Source organism: Salmo trutta, chromosome 19 (assembly GCF_901001165.1).
Source record: "Salmo trutta chromosome 19, fSalTru1.1, whole genome shotgun sequence".
Lineage (NCBI taxonomy): Eukaryota > Metazoa > Chordata > Actinopteri > Salmoniformes > Salmonidae > Salmo > Salmo trutta.
The window spans coordinates 6,417,256-6,437,453 of record NC_042975.1 but is presented as its reverse complement, the minus strand read 5'-3'; the positions used below and the strand labels follow the sequence as shown (position 1 = coordinate 6,437,453).

General features: G+C 50.0%; 1 protein-coding gene across 1 annotated transcript in view; it reads right to left on the bottom strand.

Moving 5' to 3' along the window:
* Positions 1-1,287: 1,287 nt before the first annotated feature.
* Positions 1,288-20,198, bottom strand: part of LOC115155059 (scavenger receptor cysteine-rich domain-containing group B protein) — a 34,267-nt gene continuing 15,356 nt past the window's right edge. Inside the window, exons 6-11 of the mRNA XM_029701852.1 lie at positions 16,180-16,494; positions 15,620-15,703; positions 14,564-14,641; positions 13,789-14,103; positions 2,062-2,136; positions 1,288-1,756 (exon numbers count right to left, since the gene is read on the bottom strand). Coding sequence (XP_029557712.1) covers positions 1,440-1,756; positions 2,062-2,136; positions 13,789-14,103; positions 14,564-14,641; positions 15,620-15,703; positions 16,180-16,494 — 1,184 coding nt within the window. The 3' untranslated portion in view covers positions 1,288-1,439. The remainder of the gene's footprint in view (positions 1,757-2,061; positions 2,137-13,788; positions 14,104-14,563; positions 14,642-15,619; positions 15,704-16,179; positions 16,495-20,198) is intronic.

The following is a 20,198-nucleotide window of genomic DNA, read 5'->3' as shown; positions in this document are numbered from 1 at the left end:
TATAGTGTAGTGCAGTATGTCTGTTTCTGTTGTTATAGTGCAGTATGTCTGTTTCTATTGTTATAGTGTAGTGCAGTATGTCTGTTTCTGTTGTTATAGTGCAGTATGTCTGTTTCTTTTGTTATAGTGTAGTGCAGTATGTCTGTTTCTATTGTTATAGTGCAGTATGTCTGTTTCTGTTGTTATAGTGTAGTGCAGTATGTCTGTTTCTGTTGTTATAGTGCAGTGCAGTATGTCTGTTTCTATTGTTATAGTGCAGTATGTCTGTTTCTGTTGTTATAGTGCAGTGCAGTATGTCTGTTTCTGTTGTTGTAGTGCAGTATGTCTGTTTCTGTTGTTATAGTGTAGTGCAGTATGTCTGTTTCTGTTGTTGTAGTGTAGTGCAGTATGTCTGTTTCTATTATTATAGTGCAGTATGTCTGTTTCTGTTGTTGTAGTGTAGTGCAGTATGTCTGTTTCTATTATTATAGTGTAGTGCAGTATGTCTGTTTCTATTGTTATAGTGTAGTGCAGTATGTCTGTTTCTGTTGTTATAGTGTAGTGCAGTATGTCTGTTTCTATTATTATAGTGCAGTATGTCTGTTTCTATTGTTATAGTGTAGTGCAGTATGTCTGTTTCTGTTGTTATAGTGCAGTATGTCTGTTTCTGTTGTTATAGTGTAGTGCAGTATGTCTGTTTCTGTTGTTATAGTGCAGTATGTCTGTTTCTGTTGTTATAGTGTAGTGCAGTATGTCTGTTTCTGTTGTTATAGTGCAGTGCAGTATGTCTGTTTCTGTTGTTATAGTGCAGTATGTCTGTTTCTGTTGTTAGTGTAGTGCAGTATGTCTGTTTCTGTTGTTAGTGTAGTGCAGTATGTCTGTTTCTATTGTTAGTGTAGTGCAGTATGTGTGCTAGTGAGCAGAAGGTTGGTGGTGGGACCTCTATAATCTAGACATTGAATAATGTATGATCTCACACCAGCATAGCCTATATACCTTACTTAACCATCAAATAACTCTCCTACTGCCAGGTTGCTGGCATGTAAGCTAAATATTTGAGCACCTTAACGAGAGAGAGACAGAGAGACAGAGAGAGAGAGAGAGACAGAGAGAGAGAGAGAGTTGGTTAAAAGCTTTTGTTTTCTTCTGTTTATCAAATATCAAAAAATGTGTGCAGCGTTTTACATATCATCTTTTTTTATTTATATATTTATAAAGTGCTTAATAGGAATAGATAATCATAATATTTAATAATATATTGTCATACGTTAATTTGTTTTTTAAATTGATTTCAGATTTTTTGGTTGTTGTTGTCTTCCTTCCATTTGGCATTGGGGTGAGCTGTTATTTACATAATGTTTACAAGTCCCGGGTTATGCCCACCACGGTGCCCATCCTATTAGTTGGCAGTGGAGGTGGGAGTAGTTTGATGGCTCCCTGGCGGCGTATCGCTGCTCGTATCATGATAGGGAGCAGGTGACGCCGGCGTCTTCGGAATGGTCACAGTTGTGCACATCCCAGGATATGTGTGAGCACTGCTGGAGCGAGGCCTCGGAGCCACTGCACTTCAGATTGTCCAGGAGGATGGTGCCGCTGCCGGGCCCGAAGTAGGACTCCCCGCTTGCCGCAACAGCCTGCCCGCAGCCCAGCTGGCGACACACCACCTGGGCATCTGGCATGTCCCAGGCGTCGTCACACACCGTACCCCACTTCGCCCCTGAGAACATCTCCACCCGACCCTCGCAGTGGTGCTGCCCGCCTACCAACCTCACCATGCCTAGAGGGAAAGAGAGGGTAGAAACAGTCACATATTCTGTAGAAAATTACCATTTAACACTAGAGACACATACCACACACCATGGCTGGTCCTGAGACATGAATGAAATACGATGAATTATTTTTTATTTATGTTATTTATTTGACCTTTATTTAACCAGGTAGGCAAGTAGACAACAAGTTCTCATTTACAATTGCGACCTGGCCGATGGCCTCTGAAAAGTGATGCTGTGAACGTGTGTTGACCTTTCACCTTAACTTGAACCAGGAACATGCAGCTAAAACCTGAACAGGTAGAAGACTTACCGTCGCTTGGTGGTCTAGTGGTGCGCGTTGTTTCTGTCATGGTGAAGTCTTTTCCAGCTGGAACAGGCTGAAAGGCTGGAGAAGAAGAGAGAGATAGTATGAGGTTTATATTCTTGTGTATGTTTCCCTGGTTGAGTGGTTATCTACTTGAGAACAACTGTTGATACAGTTCAATCAGAACAATCTATACCAGAGCACTCAGAATGTTGTAGTGAGTTATTCCATTGATCAGTTAATCAGCTATGTGAGAAGATAACTGCTCTGGAGGTCAACTCTGTGATCCCCTTATCATCAGAGGTTCATTAAGGTTCACCTGGTCTGATAACTCTTGAATTGATGTAGACCTTAGTTACAGGAAGGACGTCTTTCTCTGACATGATGAAGACCTTAGTTACAGGAAAGACATCTTTCTCTGACATGATGAAGACCTTAGTTACAGGAAGGACGTCTTTCTCTCTTTTTATTCTTCTTTTCTCTACTGTGTGTCTAATTTAGCCTTAAAGAACGGCTTGGCCTGCAGGCCTCCAGTGAGGCTGATTACCCCCAGAGAGGCTGATTACCCCAGAGAGGCTGATTACCCCAGAGAGGCTGATTACCCCAGAGAGGCTGATTACCCCCAGAGAGGCTAATTACCCCCAGAGAGGCTGATTACCCCAGAGAGGCTGATTACCCCCAGAGACGCTGATTACCCCCAGAGAGGCTGATTACCCCAGAGAGGCTGATTACCCCAGAGACGCTGATTACCCCCAGAGAGGCTGATTACCCCAGAGAGGCTGATTACCCCAGAGACGCTGATTACCCCGAGAGGCTGATTACCCCGAGAGGCTCTATTACCCCCAGAGAGGGTGATTACCCCGAGAGGCTAATTACCCCAGAGAGGCTGATTACCCCAGAGAGGCTGATTACCCCCAGTGAGGCTGATTACCCCCAGAGAGGCTGATTACCCCGAGAGGCTCTATTACCCCCAGAGAGGCTGATTACCCCCAGAGAGGCTGATTACCCCAGAGAGGCTGATTACCCCGAGAGGCTCTATTACCCCCAGAGACGCTGATTACCCCCGAGAGGCTGATTACCCCCAGTGAGGCTGATTACCCCCAGAGAGGCTGATTACCCCGAGAGGCTCTATTACCCCCAGAGAGGCTGATTACCCCCAGAGAGACTGATTACCCCAGAGAGGCTGATTACCCCGAGAGGCTCTATTACCCCCAGAGACGCTGATTACCCCCGAGAGGCTGATTACCCCCAGAGAGGCTGATTACCCCAGAGAGGCTGATTACACCCAGAGAGGCTGATTACCCCATAGAGGCTGATTACCCCAGAGAGGCTGATTACCCCAGTGAGGCTGATTACCCACGAGAGACTCTATTACCCCCGAGAGGCTGATTACCCCCAGAGAGGCTGATTACCCCCGAGAGGCTCTATTACCCCCGAGAGGCTAATTACCCCAGAGAGGCTCTATTACCCCATTGAGGCTGATTACCCCCAAAGAGGCTGATTACCCCAGAGAGGATGATTACCCCGAGAGGCTAATTACCCCGAGAGGCTAATTACCCCAGAGAGGCTCTATTACCCCAGTGAGGCTGATTACCCCCAGAGAGGCTGATTACCCCAGAGAGGCTGATTACCCCAGAGAGGCTGATTACCCCAGAGAGGCTGATTACCCCCAGAGAGGCTGATTACCCCCAGAGAGGCTGATTACCCACAGAGATGCTGATTACCCCCAGAGAGGCTGATTACCCCAGAGAGGATGATTACCCCAGAGACGCTGATTACCCCCAGAGAGGCTGATTACCCCAGAGAGGCTGATTACCCCCAGAGAGGCTGATTACCCCAGAGAGGCTGATTACCCCCAGAGAGGCTGATTACCCCAGAGAGGCTGATTACCCCAGTGAGGCTGATTACCCCCCGAGAAGCTGATTACCCCGAGAGGCTCTATTACCCCCAGAGAGGGTGATTACCCCGAGAGGCTAATTACCCCAGAGAGGCTGATTACACCAGTGAGGCTGATTACCCCAGAGACGCTGATTGCCCCCAGAGAGGCTGATTACCCCCGAGAGGCTCTATTACCCCCGAGAGGCTGATTACCCCGAGAGGCTCTATGACCCCCAGAGAGGGTGATTACCCCGAGAGGCTAATTACCCCAGAGAGGCTGATTACCCCAGAGAGGGTGATTACCCCCAGTGAGGCTGATTACCCCCAGAGAGGCTGATTACCCCGAGAGGCTCTATTACCCCTAGAGAGGCTGATTACCCCCAGAGAGGCTGATTACCCCAGAGAGGCTGATTACCCCGAGAGGCTCTATTACCCCCAGAGACGCTGATTACCCCCGAGAGGCTGATTACCCCCAGAGAGGCTGATTACCCCAGAGAGGCTGATTACACCCAGAGAGGCTGATTACCCCAGAGAGGCTGATTACCCCAGAGAGGCTGATTACCCCAGTGAGGCTGATTACCCCCAGAGAGGCTGATTACCCCCGAGAGGCTCTATTAAGCCCGAGAGGCTAATTACCCCAGAGAGGCTCTATTACCCCATTGAGGCTGATTACCCCCAAAGAGGCTGATTACCCCAGAGAGGATGATTACCCCGAGAGGCTAATTACCCCGAGAGGCTTATTACCCCAGAGAGGCTCTATTACCCCAGTGAGGCTGATTACCCCCAGAGAGGCTGATTACCCCAGAGAGGCTGAATTCCCCGAGAGGCTCTATTACCCCCAGAGAGGCTGATTACCCCCAGAGAGGCTAATTACCCCAGTGAAGCTGATTACCCCGAGAGGCTCTATTACCCCCAGAGAGGCTGATTACCCCCAGAGAGGCTGATTACCCCAGTGAGGCTGATTACCCCAGAGAGGGTGATTACCCCGAGAGGCTAATTACTCGCGAGAGGCTGATTACCCCCGAGAGGCTGATTACCCCCGAGAGGCTGATTACCCCCAGAGAGGCTGATTACCCCCGAGAGGCTCTATTACCCCCAGAGAGGCTGATTACCCCCAGAGAGGCTGATTACCCCAGTGAGGCTGATTACCCCCAGAGAGGCTGATTACCCCAGAGAGGCTGATTACCCCGAGAGGCTCTATTACCCCCAGAGAGGGTGATTACCCCGAGAGGCTTATTTCCCCAGAGAGGGTGATTACTCCGAGAGGCTAATTACTCCCGAGAGGCTGATTACCCACCGAGAGGCTGATTACCCCCGAGAGGCTGATTACCCCCAGAGAGGCTGATTACCCCAGAGAGGCTGATTACCCCAAAGAGGCTGATTACCCCCAGAGAGGCTGATTACCCCAGAGAGGCTGATTACCCCCAGAGAGGCTGATTACCCCAGAGAGGCTGATTACCCCAGTGAGGCTGATTACCCCCCGAGAAGCTGATTACCCCGAGAGACTCTATTACCCCCAGAGAGGGTGATTACCCCGAGAGGCTAATTACCCCAGAGAGGCTGATTACACCAGTGAGGCTGATTACCCCAGAGACGCTGATTGCCCCCAGAGAGTCTGATTACCCATGAGAGGCTCTATTACCCCCGAGAGGCTGATTACGCCGAGAGGCTCTATTACCCCCAGAGAGGGTGATTACCCCGAGAGGCTAATTACCCCAGAGAGGTTGATTACCCCAGAGAGGCTGATTACCCCCAGTGAGGCTGATTACCCCCAGAGAGGCTGATTACCCCGAGAGGCTCTATTACCCCTAGAGAGGCTGATTACCCCCAGAGAGGCTGATTACCCCAGAGAGGCTGATTACCCTGAGAGGCTCTATTACCCCCAGAGACGCTGATTACCCCCGAGAGGCTGATTACCCCCAGAGATGCTGATTACCCCAGAGAGGCTGATTACACCCAGAGAGGCTGATTACCCCAGAGAGGCTGATTACCCCAGTGAGGCTGATTACCCCCCAGAGAGGCTGATTACCCCCGAGAGGCTCTATTACCCCCGAGAGGCTGATTTCCCCCAGAGAGGCTGATTACCCCCGAGAGGCTCTATTACCCCCGAGAGGCTAATTACCCCAGAGAGGCTCTATTACCCCATTGAGGCTGATTACCCCCAAAGAGGCTGATTACCCCAGAGAGGCTGATTACCCCGAGAGGCTCTATTACCCCCAGAGAGGCTGATTACCCCCAGAGAGGCTAATTACCCCAGTGAAGCTGATTACCCCGAGAGGCTCTATTACCCCCAGAGAGGCTGATTACCCCCAGAGAGGCTGATTACCCCAGTGAGGCTGATTACCCCAGAGAGGGTGATTACCCCGAGAGGCTAATTACTCCCGAGAGGCTGATTACCCCCGAGAGGCTGATTACCCCCGAGAGGCTGATTACCACCAGAGAGGCTGATTACCCCCGAGAGGCTCTATTACCCCCAGAGAGGATGATTACCCCCAGAGAGGCTGATTACCCCAGTGAGGCTGATTACCCCCAGAGAGGCTGATTACCCCAGAGAGGCTGATTACCCCGAGAGGCTCTATTACCCCCAGAGAGGGTGATTACCCCGAGAGGCTTATTACCCTAGAGAGGGTGATTACCCCGAGAGGCTAATTACTCCCGAGAGGCTGATTACCCCCGAGAGGCTTATTACCCCCGAGAGGCTGATTACCCCCAGAGAGGCTGATTACCCCAGAGAGGCTGATTACCCCAGAGAGGCTGATTACCCCGAGAGGCTCTATTACCCCCAGAGATGCTGATTACCCCCGAGAGGCTGATTACCCCCAGAGAGGCTGATTACCCCAGAGAGGCTGATTACCCCCGAGAGGCTCTATTACCCCCGAGAGGCTGATTACCCCAGAGAGGCTGATTACCCCCGAGAGGCTAATTACCCCAGAGAGGCTCTATTACCCCATTGAGGCTGATTACCCCCAAAGAGGCTGATTACCCCAGAGAGGATGATTACCCCGAGAGGCTAATTACCCCGAGAGGCTAATTACCCCAGAGAGGCTCTATTACCCCAGTGAGGCTGATTACCCCCAGAGAGGCTGATTACCCCAGAGAGGCTGATTACCCCAGAGAGGCTGATTACCCCAGAGAGGCTGATTACCCCCAGAGAGGCTGATTACCCCCAGAGAGGCTGATTACCCACAGAGATGCTGATTACCCCCAGAGAGGCTGATTACCCCAGAGAGGATGATTACCCCAGAGACGCTGATTACCCCCAGAGAGGCTGATTACCCCAGAGAGGCTGATTACCCCCAGAGAGGCTGATTACCCCAGAGAGGCTGATTACCCCCAGAGAGGCTGATTACCCCAGAGAGGCTGATTACCCCAGTGAGGCTGATTACCCCCCGAGAAGCTGATTACCCCGAGAGGCTCTATTACCCCCAGAGAGGGTGATTACCCCGAGAGGCTAATTACCCCAGAGAGGCTGATTACACCAGTGAGGCTGATTACCCCAGAGACGCTGATTGCCCCCAGAGAAGCTGATTACCCCCGAGAGGCTCTATTACCCCCGAGAGGCTGATTACCCCGAGAGGCTCTATGACCCCCAGAGAGGGTGATTACCCCGAGAGGCTAATTACCCCAGAGAGGCTGATTACCCCAGAGAGGGTGATTACCCCCAGTGAGGCTGATTACCCCCAGAGAGGCTGATTACCCCGAGAGGCTCTATTACCCCTAGAGAGGCTGATTACCCCCAGAGAGGCTGATTACCCCAGAGAGGCTGATTACCCCGAGAGGCTCTATTACCCCCAGAGACGCTGATTACCCCCGAGAGGCTCTATTACCCCCAGAGAGGCTGATTACCCCAGAGAGGCTGATTACACCCAGAGAGGCTGATTACCCCAGAGAGGCTGATTACCCCAGAGAGGCTGATTACCCCAGTGAGGCTGATTACCCCCAGAGAGGCTGATTACCCCCGAGAGGCTCTATTAAGCCCGAGAGGCTAATTACCCCAGAGAGGCTCTATTACCCCATTGAGGCTGATTACCCCCAAAGAGGCTGATTACCCCAGAGAGGATGATTACCCCGAGAGGCTAATTACCCCGAGAGGCTTATTACCCCAGAGAGGCTCTATTACCCCAGTGAGGCTGATTACCCCCAGAGAGGCTGATTACCCCAGAGAGGCTGAATTCCCCGAGAGGCTCTATTACCCCCAGAGAGGCTGATTACCCCCAGAGAGGCTAATTACCCCAGTGAAGCTGATTACCCCGAGAGGCTCTATTACCCCCAGAGAGGCTGATTACCCCCAGAGAGGCTGATTACCCCAGTGAGGCTGATTACCCCAGAGAGGGTGATTACCCCGAGAGGCTAATTACTCGCGAGAGGCTGATTACCCCCGAGAGGCTGATTACCCCCGAGAGGCTGATTACCCCCAGAGAGGCTGATTACCCCCGAGAGGCTCTATTACCCCCAGAGAGGCTGATTACCCCCAGAGAGGCTGATTACCCCAGTGAGGCTGATTACCCCCAGAGAGGCTGATTACCCCAGAGAGGCTGATTACCCCGAGAGGCTCTATTACCCCCAGAGAGGGTGATTACCCCGAGAGGCTAATTACTCGCGAGAGGCTGATTACCCCCGAGAGGCTGATTACCCCCGAGAGGCTGATTACCCCCAGAGAGGCTGATTACCCCCGAGAGGCTCTATTACCCCCAGAGAGGCTGATTACCCCCAGAGAGGCTGATTACCCCAGTGAGGCTGATTACCCCCAGAGAGGCTGATTACCCCAGAGAGGCTGATTACCCCGAGAGGCTCTATTACCCCCAGAGAGGGTGATTACCCCGAGAGGCTTATTTCCCCAGAGAGGGTGATTACTCCGAGAGGCTAATTACTCCCGAGAGGCTGATTACCCACCGAGAGGCTGATTACCCCCGAGAGGCTGATTACCCCCAGAGAGGCTGATTACCCCAGAGAGGCTGATTACCCCAAAGAGGCTGATTACCCCCAGAGAGGCTGATTACCCCAGAGAGGCTGATTACCCCCAGAGAGGCTGATTACCCCAGAGAGGCTGATTACCCCAGTGAGGCTGATTACCCCCCGAGAAGCTGATTACCCCGAGAGACTCTATTACCCCCAGAGAGGGTGATTACCCCGAGAGGCTAATTACCCCAGAGAGGCTGATTACACCAGTGAGGCTGATTACCCCAGAGACGCTGATTGCCCCCAGAGAGTCTGATTACCCATGAGAGGCTCTATTACCCCCGAGAGGCTGATTACGCCGAGAGGCTCTATTACCCCCAGAGAGGGTGATTACCCCGAGAGGCTAATTACCCCAGAGAGGTTGATTACCCCAGAGAGGCTGATTACCCCCAGTGAGGCTGATTACCCCCAGAGAGGCTGATTACCCCGAGAGGCTCTATTACCCCTAGAGAGGCTGATTACCCCCAGAGAGGCTGATTACCCCAGAGAGGCTGATTACCCTGAGAGGCTCTATTACCCCCAGAGACGCTGATTACCCCCGAGAGGCTGATTACCCCCAGAGATGCTGATTACCCCAGAGAGGCTGATTACACCCAGAGAGGCTGATTACCCCAGAGAGGCTGATTACCCCAGTGAGGCTGATTACCCCCCAGAGAGGCTGATTACCCCCGAGAGGCTCTATTACCCCCGAGAGGCTGATTTCCCCCAGAGAGGCTGATTACCCCCGAGAGGCTCTATTACCCCCGAGAGGCTAATTACCCCAGAGAGGCTCTATTACCCCATTGAGGCTGATTACCCCCAAAGAGGCTGATTACCCCAGAGAGGCTGATTACCCCGAGAGGCTCTATTACCCCCAGAGAGGCTGATTACCCCCAGAGAGGCTAATTACCCCAGTGAAGCTGATTACCCCGAGAGGCTCTATTACCCCCAGAGAGGCTGATTACCCCCAGAGAGGCTGATTACCCCAGTGAGGCTGATTACCCCAGAGAGGGTGATTACCCCGAGAGGCTAATTACTCCCGAGAGGCTGATTACCCCCGAGAGGCTCATTACCCCCGAGAGGCTGATTACCACCAGAGAGGCTGATTACCCCCGAGAGGCTCTATTACCCCCAGAGAGGATGATTACCCCCAGAGAGGCTGATTACCCCAGTGAGGCTGATTACCCCCAGAGAGGCTGATTACCCCAGAGAGGCTGATTACCCCGAGAGGCTCTATTACCCCCAGAGAGGGTGATTACCCCGAGAGGCTTATTACCCTAGAGAGGGTGATTACCCCGAGAGGCTAATTACTCCCGAGAGGCTGATTACCCCCGAGAGGCTTATTACCCCCGAGAGGCTGATTACCCCCAGAGAGGCTGATTACCCCAGAGAGGCTGATTACCCCAGAGAGGCTGATTACCCCGAGAGGCTCTATTACCCCCAGAGATGCTGATTACCCCCGAGAGGCTGATTACCCCCAGAGAGGCTGATTACCCCCAGAGAGGCTGATTACCCCCGAGAGGCTCTATTACCCCCGAGAGGCTGATTACCCCAGAGAGGCTGATTACCCCCGAGAGGCTCTATTACCCCCGAGAGGCTGATTACCACCCGAGAGACTAATTACCCCGAGAGGCTAATTACCCCGAGAGGCTCTATTACCCCAGTGAGGCTGATTACCCCTAAAGAGGCTGATTACCCCAGAGAGGATGATTACCCCGAGAGGCTAATTACCCCGAGAGGCTAATTACCCCAGAGAGGCTCTATTACCCCAGTGAGGCTGATTACCCCCAGAGAGGCTGATTACCCCAGAGAGGCTGATTACCCCGAGAGGCTCTATTACCCCCAGAGAGGCTGATTACCCCCGAGAGGCTGATTACCCCCAGAGAGGCTGATTACCCCCAGAGAGGCTGATTACCCCCAGAGAGGCTGATTACCCCCGAGAGGCTCTATTACCCCCGAGAGGCTGATTACCCCAGAGAGGCTGATTACCCCCGAGAGGCTCTATTACCCCCGAGAGGCTGATTACCACCCGAGAGACTAATTACCCCGAGAGGCTAATTACCCCGAGAGGCTCTATTACCCCAGTGAGGCTGATTACCCCCAAAGAGGCTGATTACCCCAGAGAGGATGATTACCCCGAGAGGCTAATTACCCCGAGAGGCTAATTACCCCAGAGAGGCTCTATTACCCCAGTGAGGCTGATTACCCCCAGAGAGGCTGATTACCCCAGAGAGGCTGATTACCCCGAGAGGCTCTATTACCCCCAGAGAGGCTGATTACCCCCAGAGAGGCTAATTACCCCAGTGAAGCTGATTACCCCGAGAGGCTCTATTACCCCCAGAGAGGCTGATTACCCCCAGAGAGGCTGATTACCCCAGTGAGGATGATTACCCCAAGAGAGGCTGATTACCCCAGAGAGGCTGATTACCCCGAGAGGCTCTATTACCCCCAGAGAGGGTGATTACCCCGAGAGGCTTATTACCCCCAGAGAGGCTGATTACACCAGTGAGGCTGATTACCCCCAGAGACGCTGATTACCCTCAGAGAGGCTGATTACCCCCAGAGAGGCTGATTACCCCCAGAGAGGCTGATTACCCCCAGAGAGGCTGATTACCCCAGAGAGGATGATTACCCCCAGAGAGGCTGATTACCCCAGAGAGGGTGATTACCCCGAGAGGCTAATTACTCCCGAGAGGCTAATTACTCCCGAGAGGCTGATGACCCCCGAGAGGCTGATTACCCCCGAGAGGCTGATTACCCCCAGAGAGGCTGATTACCCCAGAGAGGGTGATTACCCCGAGAGGCTAATTACTCCCGAGAGGCTGATTACCCCCGAGAGGCTGATTACCCCCCGAGAGGCTGATTACCCCCGAGAGGCTGATTACCCCCGAGAGGCTGATTACCCCCGAGAGGCTAATTACCCCAGAGAGGCTAATTACCCCGAGAGGCTAATTACCCCAGAGAGGCTAATTACCCTAGTGAAGCTGATCACCCTTGACTTCTCCATTCTATGCACTCTGGCCTGCCAGGCGGGGGGAGGGGCCTGCTCCTCAGAGACGAAAAATGTGTGTTTGTGTGTGTGTGTGTGTGTCCCGTGTGGCTCAGTTGGTAGCGCATGGTGTTTGCAACGCCAGGGTTGTGTGTTCGATTCCCACGGGGGACCAGTACGGAGAGAAAATGTATGAAATGTATGCATTCACTACTGTAAGTCGCTCTGGATAAGAGCGTCTGCTAAATGACTAAAATATAAATGTAAAATGTAGGTGTGTATAGGTGCCATAGCCTAATTTTCATTGTTTTTATTCTCATATTTGAAGTCTTATTTATTCCTGTTTCTCCTTTATATTTATCACTACTTCAGTATATTATTTAGTCAAACGTTCTATATTATTTTACTTGAGTTTTATAAACCTTTTTTTCTGAGAGTGTTTTGACTTGTTGAGTGAATGAGGGAATGATTGAGTCCGCTGGCTGGTTTGGAACCGTACCGGCGCACCTGAACAGCATGGGGTTAACGAGCTGCCACCTGCATAAAGGCTGGTCCAAATGACATTGAACAGGCAAACGATGGAACGCAGGATTCACCCAGACCGCTGCTTGACGACGCCTGGGGAAAGAGGACCTGCTCCTGGGAGAGACCATTACCCTGCTCGGTAGAGGCAAACCAACTCCACCGCCGCTCTGAGTGAAGTAATGCTATGTTGTTCGATTGATTGACTGATTCAGCTTCTCTCTTTCTCTCTCGCCACTTCAAGCCAGCCAGTGCGCTGAGGACGCGACACAGGGCGGCAGGTAGCCTAGCAGTTAAGAGCATTGGGCCAGTAACCGAAAGGTTGCTGGTTTGAATCCCTGAGCCGACTTGAACAAGGCATTTAACGCTAAACACTCCTGTAAGTCGCTCTGGATAAGAGTGTCTGCTAAATGATGAAACCATGATGACTACCGGTCTTGGACCAGGCCCCCGAACCAAAGAACTCTGGTGAATGTGGGCCTGGGCTTGTCCTTGTGTGTTCTGGTTTTAATATTGTGTAACTTAACCCCCCCCCCCTTAACTAAAAGGGGAATATTAAAGAAGAACCTTGGATTTTGACCTGTACCAGAGTAATCAACCAAGGAAAATGCTGACAGGTGAGGACATTTTGTTGGCCCTCATAAGGAAAATGCACATTTTAGGGTTAAGGTTTAGGCGTTAGTGTTAGTGTTAGGGTTAGGGAAAATAGGCTTTGAATGGAAATCAATTGTTGGTCCTCACAAGTACAGTAAAACCACCGTGTGTTTACTTCACTATGTACCGAGATCGGAGTCTAATCTCTTGACTGGCGCATAGAGCCTGGTAACAGTGTGGGACTTGTTGGAACTTAGAGGGTGTGTAATTACTGAGTGACACACTAATCAATACAAATTCTGAGCAAATTCCACCACTGTGGCTCAAAATCGAGGCTGGAGAGGCAACGAGCCTGCTACAGTTGTATTAGATGGGACTTTGATGAACGGCGAAAAGCGGCAATTAAAATAAATGTTGTATCATGCCGGCCGTATTGTTTTTGCCACGACCAATTGAGTTTGGGCATTTACAGTTTATGTGAAAACGATTTCTAATGAAGCGTACTGTGAGATTTTTTAAACTTTAAATCTCTCGCGCTGGTCGCACTTTGAAGTCCACAATGTAGGGAGTGGAGGTCAAGGGTTATGCTAGATGGTGATGAATAGAGATCACCCAATTACAATATAATTTGCTTTCATCCACACCTGTCATAGGCTTCCAAATTCAATAGAATTCTGAGGAGCTGTGAAACCAGACGGTGGACAACATTACTCAGTCTACTATAGCAGTCCTGCCTGCAGAAGATCAAAAAACGAATATCTGATTCACATCGGACAAATAAGTTATATTGCCATAGTCCCAGTCAGTCTTACGTGCACAGATAACTCCAGCATCTTCATGGTGTCCACAGTTGTGCTGTCCCCAGCCCAGGTTGAAACAATCCTCCAGTTTTCTTTCACTGCCCGTACAGTCCACGTTGTCCAGCAAGATGGGACCCGAGCCGTAGCCGAAGAAGGCCAGGATCTTGGCGGCGATGGCGGGACCACATCCCAGCTGCCTACACACCACCTGGGCGTTGGCCAACTCCCAGTCATCGTCGCACACCGTGCCCCAGAGGTTGCTGTGGAACACCTCCACGCGGCCCTGGCAGCTGCTATTACCGTTCACCACGCGGATGACGGGACGCTCTGGAGGAGGAGAAGGACACACAGAGAGGCACATTCTTCACGGAGAGGTTTCTTAGTAAAAGGTGTTACTATGCTTCCTTGATTGCACAATGGCTTTAATCTATACATGGGTTAGAGCTCTGAATGCTGATTGGCTGACAGCCGTGGTATATCAGACCCGTATACCACGGGTATGACAAAGCATTTATTTTTACTGCTCTAATTACGTTGATAATCAGTTTATAATAGCAATAAGGCACCTCGGGGGTTTGTGGTGTACGGCCAATATACTACGGCTAAGGGGTGTGTCCAGGCACTCCGCGTTGCGTCGTGCCTAAGAACAGCCCTTAGCCGTGGTATATTTATTGGCCATATACAACACCCCCTCGTGCCTTATTGCTTAAATAATAAGCCAGTATTATAAAAACAGATATATCTGTTTAGAGTACATTAGCTAGAGCTAGCGCAGCATCACCACTACCTCTGGTTGTCATAGCAACTGTTGTCGTTGTCACAGTAGTCGTAGTAGTCGTCTTGACTGGTTCTGTTCGGTCGGTCACTAGAATAAGACGAGCAGTGCATTAGAATCAGAAGGATGAGTCAGTCTACACGAGCAAGCTGATGCCTACAGTAGACAGCAGAGGGTTTCCCATCCTCTGTGAGGAGAGAGGGTGGGGTCGAATTAGTAATTAGAATACTAGAATTTAGAATACCAAAATGGACATTTTACCTTCTTATGATAGTATAAAAGGTCAGCCATTTTGGTCAGGGAGTTGGTCAACCTTGGTTTGCCAGGGCTGTGATAAAATATTGTGTAAAACAATTCATTTGAAGAATGTGTACTGCACTGTGTGTTTGTTAGCTGGCTAGCCAGCCAGTTTTAGAGGAATGATTCTATAAATGGATCAAATGAACTACCCATATGCCAACATTCAATTCAAACAATACAGTCAATCCACAGCTTAGACAAGTTGTAAATGCAAGTACTGATATTGTATCATATAATATCACTCACAGCTTGGAAACAAACATTGAAAAAAAATAATGGTCTTTTTACATATATTTTAAAGGTTATTTAAACAGACAATTGGCATAAAACCCGTATAAGCTGTGTTAATAATATGACAATATTTCAGGTTGACTATAATTCTATTACACAATTTCTGATACCCATCACATGCCTTACTTATTTTTTCCTGCATTAGTCAAATCAGGAAATACATCACTTATGCCTCTACTGCATTCATTCCATTTAGACTGACCAAAATGGCTGCCATTTTCACCATGTTCTGGAACATTGAGGGTTTAGGACATACTGTTGCCCCTCTAGTAATTTAATAGGATCTCTATGGGGGTGACTTCATTTACTTGCTCCATCACCACCATGTATTGAGTGGCACCGCTGTCTCAGATTTAGAGAAACCTAGAGATGAAACAGCACCCTCTATTGGTCATAGGATAGAGGTACAGGTGGAGCAGTGTGGTCTGATGGGGACCACACTATTATTACATTATAATACTCAAGCTAAATAATTGCCTGCAATGCTGGCAGTCTGGAAGAATGCCCTTCCCATGGGCATTGTGGCAGTGTTCATGGGAGGAACTGTGGTGGAGCCTGAACCTACACAGAGAGAACAGACATGAATAGCAGACATAGTATTAAAGACATTGGCAACATGAATTACAGAGAGAGAGAGATACAGGGAGAGATACAGGGGGAGAGAGAGAGAGAGAGAGAGAGAGAGAAACAGAGAGAGAGAGATACAGTGAGAGAGAGAGAGAGAGAGAGAGAGAGATACAGGGAGAGATACAGGGAGAGAGAGAAAGACAGAGAGATACAGCGAGAGAGATAGATACAGCGAGAGAGAGAAAGACAGCGAGAGAGAGAAAGACAGCGAGAGAAACAGAGAGAGACAGAGAGATACAGAGAGAGAGAGAAACAGAGAGAGACTGAGAGAGATACAGTGAGAGAGAGAGAAATACAGAGAGAGAGAGAAACAGAGAGAGACTGAGAGAGATACAGCGAGAGCGAGAGATACAGAGAGAGAGAGAGAGCGAAACAGAGAGAGACTGAGAGAGATAGAAACAGCTTCTCACCTGAACAGATAACCCCAGCGTCCTCATGATGTCCACAGTTGTGTATCCCCCATCCCAGGCTGTAGCATTTACTCAGCTGGTTCTCGTAGCCATTACAGTTGACGTTGTCCAGTAGAATCAGTCCTGTGCCGTAACCAAAGTAGGCGTTGGTGGTGGAAGAAACGGCGTGGCCGCAGCCAATCTGCTGACAAACCACCCCTGCGTCTCTCCTACCCCAGTCGTCATCACACACCGTCCCCCAGCTGCCCTGGTAGAAGACCTCCACTCGTCCCTGGCAACAGTCCAGTCCTCCAACTAACCGGATCCTACCATCTCCTAAAATATAGGGGAGGGCGGGAATCATCAGCATTCCATGTACACTATATATGCAAAAGTATGTGGACTTCCCTTCAAATTAGTGGATTCGGCTATTTCAGCCACACCCGTTGCTGACAGATGTATACAGTCGAGCACACAGCCATGCAATCTCCATAGACAAACAGTGGCAGTGGAATGGTCCATACTGAAGAGCTCAGTGATTTTCAAAAATCAAATCAAATTTGAATTTTCACATACACATATTTAGCAGATGCTTGTGTTCCTAGCATCAACAGTGCAGTAATATCTAACATTTCACAACAATACACACATCTAAAAGTAAAAGAACGGAATTAATACGTATATAAATATTAGATTGAGCAATGTCAGAGGGGCATTGACTAAATACAGTAGAATAGAATACAGTATATACATATGAGATGAGTAAAGCAGTATGTAAACATTATTAAAGTGACTAGTGTTCCATTATTAAAGTGGCCAGTGATTCCAAGTCTATGTATTTAGGACAGCAGCCTCTAAGGTGCAGGGTTGCGTAACCGGGCGGTAGCAGGCTAGTGATGGCTATTTAACAGTCTGATGGCCTTAATATAGAAGCTGTTTTTCAGTCATGTTTTTCAGCTTTGATGCACCTGTACTGACCTCGCCTTCTAGATGATAGCGGGGTGAACAGGCTGTGGCTCGGGTGGTTGTTGTCCTTGATGATCTTTTTGGCCTTCCTGTGACATCAGGTGCTGTAGGTCCTGGAGGTCCTTCAGGTCCTGGAGGGCAGGTAGTTTGCCCCTGGTGATGCGTTGTGCAGACCGCACCACCCTCAGGAGAGCCCTGCAGTTGTGAGCGGTATAGTTGCCATACCAGGCAGTTATACAGCCCGACAGGATGCTCTCAATTGCACATCTGTAAAAGTTTGTGAGGGTTTTAGGGGCCAAGACAAGTTTCTTCAACATCCTGAGGTTGAAGAGGCGCTGTTGCGCCTTCCTCACCACACTGTGTGGGTGAACCATTTCAGATCGTCATTGATGTGTACACCGAGGAACTTGAAGCTTTCCACCTTCTCCCCTGCAGTCCCGTTGATGTGGACAGGGGCGTGCTCCCTCTGCTGTTTCCTGAAGTCCACGATCAGCTCCTTTGTTTTGTTAACGTTGAGTGAGAGGCTATTTTCCTAGCACCCGTCTCCCAGGGCCCTCACCTCCTCCCTGTAGGCTGTCTCGTCATTGTTGGTAATCAGGCCTCCTACTCTTGTGTCGTCTGCAAACTTGATGATTGAGTTGGAGGCCTGCATGGCCATGCAGTCGTGGGTGAACAGGGAGTACAGGGAGTACAGGAGGAGGCTGAGAACGCACCCTTGTGCGGCCCCTGTGTTGAGGATCAGCGTAGTGAAGGCGTTGTTTCCTACCTTCACCACCTGGGGGCGGCCCGTCAGGAAGTCCAGGACCCAGTTGCACAGGGCGGTGTTCAGACCCAGGGTCATGAGCTTAGACAGTACAGTGGCGTTGAATACTGAGCTATAGTCAAGGAACAGCATTCTTACATAGGTTTTCCTCTTATCCAGATGGGATAGGGCAGTGTGCAGTGCGACTGCATCGTCTGTGGATCTATTGGGGCGGTAAGCAAATTAAAGTGGGTCTAGGGTGCCAGGTAAGGTGGAGGTGATATGATCCTAAACTAACCTCTCAAAGCACTTCATGATGACAGAAGTGAGTGCTAAGGGGCGATAGTCATTTAGTTCAGTTACCTTAGCTTTCTTGGGTACAGGAACAATGGTAGACATCTTGAAGCAAGTGGGGACAACAGACTGGGATAGGGAGAGATTGAATATGTCTGTAAACACTCCAGCCAGCTGGTCTGCGCATGCTCTAGGACGCGGCCAGGGATGCCGTCTGGGCCGGCAGCCTTGCGAAGGTAAACACTCTTAAATGTCTTGCTCACGTCGGCCACGGAGAAGGAAAGCCCCCAGTCCTTGGTAGCGGGCCGCGTCGGTGGCACTTTGTTATCCTCAAAGCTGGCGAAGAAGGTGTTTAGCTTGTGGGAATATTTGGCCATATTCCCAGTCACCTTGCCATGGTTAAATGCAGTGGTTCGCGCTTTCAGTTTTGCGCGAATGCTGCCATCTATCCACGGTTTCTGGTTTGGGTTTTAATAGTCACAGTGGGTACAACATCTTCTATACACTTCCTGATGAACTCAGTCACCGTGTTGTATCCGTGTATTCATCAATGTTATTCTCAGAAGCTACCCGGAACATATCCCAGTCCATGTGATCAAAATAATCTTGAAGCATGGATTCCGACTGGTCAGATCAGCGTTGAATAGACCTAAGCACAGGTACTTCCTGTTTGAGTTCCTGCCTATAAGAAGGGAGTAGCAAAATGGAGTCGTGATCAGATTTTCTGAAGGGAGGGCAGAGGAGGGTCTTGTAGACATTTCAAAAAGTTGAGTAGCAGTGGTCCAATGTTTTCCCGGTGCGAGTACTACAGTCACTGTGTTGGTAGAACTTCTGTCGCGTTTTCCTCAAATTGCATTGTTCAAATCCCCAGCTACAATATATGCGGCCTCAGGATATGTGGTTTCCAGTTTGCATAAAGTCCAGTGTCGTCATGGTATCGGCTTGAGGGGGATATACATGGCTGTCACTACAACCGAAGATAATTCTCTTGGGAGGTAATACGGTCGGCATTTGATTGTGAGGTATTCTAGGTCGGCTGAACAAAAAGACTTGAGTTTCTGGACGGTATCACAATCACACCATGAGTAGTTAATCATGAAACATACACACCCTGCCTTTCTTCTTCCCAAAGAGTTCTTTATTCCTTATTCTGCGCGATGTACTGAGAACCCAGCTGGCTGTATAGATGGGGACAGTATTCCCAGAGAGAGCCATGTTTCTGTGAAACAGAGTATGTTACAATCCCTGATGTCTCTCTGGAAGGAGATCCTCGCCCTGAGCTCATCTACTTTATTATCCAGAGACTGAACATTAGCGGTGGCTGGTGTGCATGCCTCCTGAGTCGAACTAGAAGCCCCGCCGGCAACGTCTTGGAGCAACCTCAATTGCCCTGGGGGGTACGAACAAAGGATCCAATTGGGGAAAGTCGTATTCCTGGTCGTAACGCTCGTTAGTTATTTCTGGTTGTAACACAAAAAACCTCCAAAGGCAAACATTGGCAGCAGAATGGCCCGTACTGAAGAGCTCAGTAACTTTCAACATGGCACCGTCATAGGATGCCTTTCCAACAAGTCAGATCGTCAAATTTCTACCCTACTAAAGCTGCCCCAGTCAACTGTAAGTGCTGTTATTGTGAAGTGGAAATGTCTAGGAGCAACAACGGCCCAGCCTTGAAGTGGTAGGCCACGCAAGCTCACAGAATAGGACCGCCGAGTTCTGAAGCGCGTAGCGTGTAAAATCATCTGTCCTCAGTTGCAACACTCACTGCCGAGTTCCAAACTGCCTCTGGAAGCAACATCAGCACAATAACTGTTCGTCGGGAGCTTCATGAAATGGGTTTACATGGCCGAGCAGCTGTACACAAGCCTAAGATCACCATGCGCAATGCCAAGCGTTGGCTGGAGTGGTGTAAAGCTCGCTGCCATTGGACTCTGGAGCAGTGGAACTGAGTTATCTGGAGTGATTAATCACGCTTCACTATCTGGCAGTCTGACGGACAAATCTGGGTTTGGCAGATGCCAGGTGAACGCTACCTGCC